Below are 6,572 nucleotides of genomic sequence, written 5' to 3' on the forward strand. Positions count from 1 at the left end.
CGGTGTAATTTTTCAAAAATTAAAATAAGCTTGTGGTGCATGGCATCGTGCTTTAAGACAAATTGCTGGCACTTCCCGTACTAGAATTAAAAAAATCAATAACAATAAATATTGCGTATGGTTAATAACAATTGTTTTAAAAATTTTCAAATAGATAATTATAAACACAATATTTTAACTTCCTCTATGGTAAGTTATAGTAGGGTAGGGCGGGGCTAGTTGAGCAAATTTTTACTTAAACGGATGTAGCACCTCAATGAAAAGTCTCAATAAATTGCTATATGGCTTAATGGATTTGTTGTTTATCGCTTAACAAAAGTGTTAATACTACTTTTTGGTAATAAGAAATAATTTAAAAGCTACAGCTGTTTAAATGCAAAAAGTCAAGTATGCTCAATGTACCCCATAGGTGAGCAAGTTGAGCACTAAAAAAGTATAATAAAATCATAGGTTCAATGTCGATTAGTAATGAAATAAAATAAGTTTTTAATAACCAGTTCTATATTTATAGTCTTTATTGACAGAGAAAACAAAACTTATAGTAATTTGCTTTGAATAATTAACGAAAAGTAGAGTCAACAGAACAATATCGTAGCTTAGAAATTATTTTACCATTATATTCAGTATTTTTGTTTAAAATCATTATTTCTTTATTTTATTACTCATAGACTTAGCTTAAATCTTAAAAATAATGATCAATTTCTGGAAGTTAATGATAATTGTCTTAGTGACAGAACAAATTTAGCAACTATGCTCAACTAACCCCAACTCGGAATTTCAAAATAAAAGTGAGTTTATAAAAAAACCGTGAGAATTATAGCCAGAATCTCTGTGCACATTAAAAGTACTATAATTATATTGAAGAATAACATTTACCTGATTAAAAATAAATAACATTTGACTAAACCAGACGAAAACTCGTGATAAATTACGTTTTTACTTTTTGGTCTCAAAAGAAACAAAACGCCCGTGAGCCTCACTCATTTGTCCAGCGGCCACTAGTGATCGCGGAATGTTTATTTTTCCCAAACCTCTATCTTTCCGCCATATAACGCCTAAACGGACGGTGAATACTTTTCGAGATATTTCGATTGCTCAACTTACCCCTATGCTCAACTAGCCCCGCTTTACCCTAATCTAAAAAAAATCGAAATCGAAAATTTTTATATATCTTGTATGTGTGTGTATGTGTGGGTATTTGTGATAAATAATCTATTTGAATTTATTCAAAACAATTTTTGATTATTTTTATTTCTCGATTACAATAACACATATGAAATATATACATTTAAATATATAAATTGTAATTTTAAAATTTATATTTAAAAATTGGTATTTTCAGAAAGTATTTGTTTGAATCGTTCAAATGAACTTTAAAAATTAAATATCTTAATGCAAAACCCCAAAAAAAATTAACAAATTTAGTACTCATTTTTAAAATATTTCTAAAATATCTGATAATTTGATAAACATATGTCTAATGATCATTTTTGACCACCAAATATCTTTTTTTTACTTTTTTCTCTGTATATCCGAAACCGCTAGATCTGTCTTTCGAAAAATTTAATCAATTCTCATTTCGTGAATATAAGCAAAATGTGTTTTAAATCTTTCAAATCGGGGGCTCCGTTCTCTCAAAAACTGAATAACGGTTTGGGCACTTTTTGCCCCGTATTTTCAAATCGGCAGGACCTGTCTCCGTTAATCACTTTCTATCAATGGGAATCGAATGTTTTTTTAATTATTCAAATCGGTTGTTTCGTGCGCCCGAAATTGTGGAGGAGAATTTGTATCCAAACATATATACACACACACACAAACGCACCACACACATACACCCATTTTTTCTAAGGTATTCCAAAATGTTCAGAAACCTTTTAAACGTAAAGATATGCAAAAATATTCATTTTCGATTTTTTGCGATTACTTTAACTTACCCTACTGGATGTTAAAAATCAAATTTTTCAAAAGAATTTAAAAAATAAATCAACATTTTTCAGAATTGTCAAAAAAATTCAAAACTTCGAAAAATGTCATTTTTTTTAAAAAAAAACAATTGTTTTCAAAATATTCAGAATATTTCAAAACTTTCAAAAACAATGATTTTTTTAAAAAATTACCAAATTTTCAAAAATCGAATTAGAAAATTATTTGCCAAAACAAACAAAACATTTAAGAAAAATTCAAAATTTTCAAGTAATTTTAAAATTTAAAAAAATTCAAAGTTTCAAAATGTTTCAGAATTGAGAAAAAAATAAAAATAATTCTTGTAAATATGCAAATAAGTTGTTGTAATAAGCACTTATAAATTAACAGTATTTATAAAAATCTATTTGAATATATTTGAATTAATTGTTCTAAATTATCACCAAATTGGTATTTTGCCTTGAGGCAAGTTACATGAACTTCCCGATATTTGTAAATAATCGACTTAATCATTAAAAAATAAATTAATTTATAAGTGATGAGTATTCCGAGTGGATTTATTACACATCATTGAAAACGAACAAAAACTCGGAGTATTTTTTAAAAGAATTTTTTTACAAATTAATAATTTTTAAAACTGAACCAGTTTTTGTAGGACTTTAATGGTCTAGTATGTCCATTAAATCTAAGTACTCTATCGTTATACCAAGTAAATCATCTAATTTTAATTTTAACAAATGTCAAAAAAACTACTCATTTTTTTATGAAATTTTAAAATTAAACTACTTGACGTAAAGTCGTAATATTTCAGTAAGCTCTATAAGACTATGATATATATCGCCAAAAAAAGTTCGTTAATTACAAGAAACAGCTCGGTAGATTTTCACCTAAAACTAATCAGTATCATTCCCAACTAATGTCTTTCGAAGTTTTCGATGTTTTAAAATCGACGTTTGAGCTTAAATGAGACAACAAGTTTATCACTTTTACCCAAATTACAAAAAAACGGCTCAGCCGATCGTCGCATAAAACTGAGAAACGATCATCGAGATATATGGAGGTGTAGTCCATATTAAATACCATAATTATCCAAATTGTAGTCATAATAAATTTTATGAAATATTATGTTTTATACTTTGTTTATTTTATGTATGATTAGTATTGACGACACCATGTGTTATCATATTTATCATTTATAAAATATAGTTGGTATTTACTTATTTACAATCAAAAATAAAAAGTTTTAAGAATTTTAATTTTGGCAATCACACTAGGGATAAACAAAAGCCAGGTCAGATCTGACACTTGAATTAATTTTGTTTCCTCCGTGCTGTCACTATATGAGCCTATCTGTCCAGTAGAAATGTGATGCGTGTTGACGAGCTGCTACAGCAAATGCGGTGCGTGTTGACAGCCCGCTACAGATACATCAAATGGCTTTTAAATTTCTGCAATCGGTTCAGGCGCTTTTGAGCAAACGTCAATGAAAGGTCTAATTTTGACAAATGCCAAAGAAAAAACGATACCATTTTTTGCAAACTTTGACAAATTTTTAAAGTTAAACCAGCTGTCGTAGGGCCGTTATATTTTAGAATGATCTATAAAACTATGGTATCTACCGTCAAAAAATAATAATAAAAATCGTCGAAAATAAATTTTAACATTTTATTATAAGAAAACGGCCCGGCCGACCAAAAACTAATCAGCGCGATTTCCAGCCAATATCTTTCGAACGGTTTTTCAAGTTTCAAAATCGATTCAGAATTGCGGGCTAAAACGTGGACGAAAAATTTTTCACTTTCTGCTATTTATCTGTTCACACACACATACTTTTTCCAAATTTGGTCTCATTCGATTCAGAATGGCTTGAAACGTCGAGAAAACATAAAATTATTAATTATTATTAAATATTGTTTTTTTTTTCAATGTTCAATTACCGTACTGGAAGTTTTAGCAATTTGCGTTAAAGCAAAATATTATACATAATTTCCTATAGAAAAAGTTATAGTAATGGGCCAAAAATCGAAAATAAATTTTTTTGCATATCTTCACGTTTCAGTGGTTTTTGAACATTGGAACTTTTCAATTCAGTTTATATAACACTGTTTTTTTTATTGTTTGAACAGCAATCAGAACTCTTATATGTTCTATAATCTGTTGATTAAGGACTTATGTCTACTTATGTATTTCATGAGAGGCAATCCATCAATTTACTATTCTTTTGTGTGTGGGATATTTTTGATATCAGCTCTTACGTCTATCAGTTTACATATGATTGGATGTTGCAACTATGTCCACGAAGGATGATTACCACTTGGAGTTATATTGTGATCAATAACCCCAAGTGGAAATTTGACATCGAAGCTACCTGATGTCGGGCTACGGCGGTAGCGGGAATCGAACCAGCGAACCCGGGACTACTTGCTGCTAGCCCACGCTCTACTAACCAATATCGCCAGCGCTGAAGAGATTGAGAGATTTAAGATTGAGAAGTTTGTGTAAAAGGTTTAGGAAATATCAAACACTTAAAAAAGGAAACACATATTTACTATCAAAATTACTACTTTATTCTCACACGGCTCAAATCAGAAAAAGAATCCTAAAAACGGATATAAAATGAATCATAGAATATTTCATCAATAGTACCAATATATAGAACTTAACAAATATTCACTTAATACACAGTAAATATAATAGATGGCGCTACTATTAATATGAATATTTAACATCCTGTGCGCGCAAAAGAATGACACTATCTTACATGTCAAGTTATACAATGTCACAAGATTGTTACAAGCTAAATAACTATAATAATACATTTTTAGTTACATTAATTTAAGCTAGGATATATATATACAAACTTAGTGCTAAGTATTTCATTTGACAGCTGAGTATAATATGGATTTTATCATTTTATCATATTGACATACCTTGATAAACTTCAATAAGGTGTCAACTTAACCTAATTCTAATTTTAAATTTATTTATAAATTTGAAAAAAATTATCTTAAAAATCTACGATTTACACACTTAATTATTGTCTATATTAATTAAAGGAATCAATTTCACAATAGGTTGCACATATAGTCCTTGAGTGGTTTTGATAGTAGCCATCCGAACCTTGCCATCTTTGCCCTTTGTGACGCTGACTATCCGACCTGCTGGCCAGTGTAATGGCGCGACATGGTCCTCTTTTATTTAGACTACCATATCAACTGCTAGGTTGTCCAAGGATGCAGTCCATCTTGCCCGCTTCTGTAGCTCTGCTAAATATGCCGTAGACCACAAGGTCCAAAACCTATTTCTCATCTCATTTAGCTGTCTATGTATGTTTAATTTATTTTTTAGAGCAGTACTATCTACTACGGGTTCAGGAATAGCAGTCATAATATCATTTATAAGAAAGTGACTAGGGGTTAAAAACACAGAATCGGTGCTATCATCATTTAATGGAATAATGGGTCTTTAATTCATTATGGCTTCTACTTGATTCAAGAATGTTAAATAGTCTTCATAAGTTAAACAGGTTGAACCAATAACCCTATTTAAATAATGCTTCATTGTTCTAATGTTCCGTTCCCATAGTCCTCCAAAATGGGATGCATGTCACGGTATAAATTTCCATGTGATTCCAATGGTTGGCACACTCTCAATGAGCTGTTTCTTATTAATATTATTTTCGAAATAGTTATAGAGTCTATCTAATTCATTACTGGCGCCTACAAAGTTGGTTCCATTGTCACTGTATATGGTTTGGCACACAACTCTTCGTGACACGAAGCGTTTCAATGAATCCAAAAAGGCTGCAGTTGATAATTCCGTGACTAAGTCTAAGTGTACTGTTTTAGTGGACATGCAAGTGTATACCACTATGAATGCTTTTATTCTTGGTGCTTTGCGCAGTCGGCTTGCTCTCAACTCAATGGGACCAGCATAATCCACACCTACAGCAAGAAACGGTCTTTTACTTGTCACTCGATCAACAGGTAACGATCCCATCAGCTGTTGAGTTTGTGCTGCTTGAAAGCGCCTACAGATTGTGCACTCTTTGATTATTCCTTTAATGATGTTACTTCCATTTATAGGCCAATATTTTTGCCGTATGTTAATCAAGATGGCTTGAGTGCCAACATGTAATAATCTTACATGCTCCTGTCGCAACAGCAGTCGTGTTATGTAATGTCTCCTTGGAAGAATTATTGGATGTTTTTGTGATTATGGTAACTGTGAGTTCTCCAATCTACCACCTACTCGCAGAAGTCCTCCCGCATCAACAAAAGGATTTAATGGTTTTAGCTCTTGAGCTGTCTTAAACTCCGAGCTGCCCTTGCTCCTAAGATTTTCAATGACGCTCCTGTAAACCGTTGCGTTTGTCTAATTATTATCTGGTGAGCGTTTTCTAACTCAGCAACAGTTAGCGCTGTAACATTATCTAGAAAACGCGTCCTTTATATTTCTTTTTCACTCTAAGGCAATAAGCTACAACACGTATTAATTTATAAAATTTAAAAAAATTTGTGTATGTTGTTGCAAATTCTGTGTTATTTGTGCATGTGTTAATGTGGAGTACTGCCTTTTGCTCTGGAATTGGAGATGTTTTTACTACTTCCGTTACTGGCCAATTACTATCTCGTAGTGAGAGCCAT

General features: G+C 31.1%; 1 protein-coding gene across 1 annotated transcript; it reads right to left on the reverse strand.

Annotated features, from left to right (window-relative positions):
- Positions 1-5,532: 5,532 nt before the first annotated feature.
- Positions 5,533-5,925, reverse strand: LOC113375683. The gene has a single exon (XM_026615618.1). The coding sequence runs from the start codon at positions 5,923-5,925 to the stop codon at positions 5,533-5,535; it is 393 nt and encodes a 130-aa protein (XP_026471403.1).
- Between the last annotated feature and the right edge of the window lie 647 nt (positions 5,926-6,572).

The sequence above is a fragment of the Ctenocephalides felis genome, unplaced genomic scaffold (genome assembly GCF_003426905.1).
Source record: "Ctenocephalides felis isolate EL2017-DRISC unplaced genomic scaffold, ASM342690v1 CF-g0.4_SCAFFOLD_01886, whole genome shotgun sequence".
In the NCBI taxonomy this organism is placed as follows: Eukaryota; Metazoa; Arthropoda; class Insecta; order Siphonaptera; family Pulicidae; genus Ctenocephalides; species Ctenocephalides felis.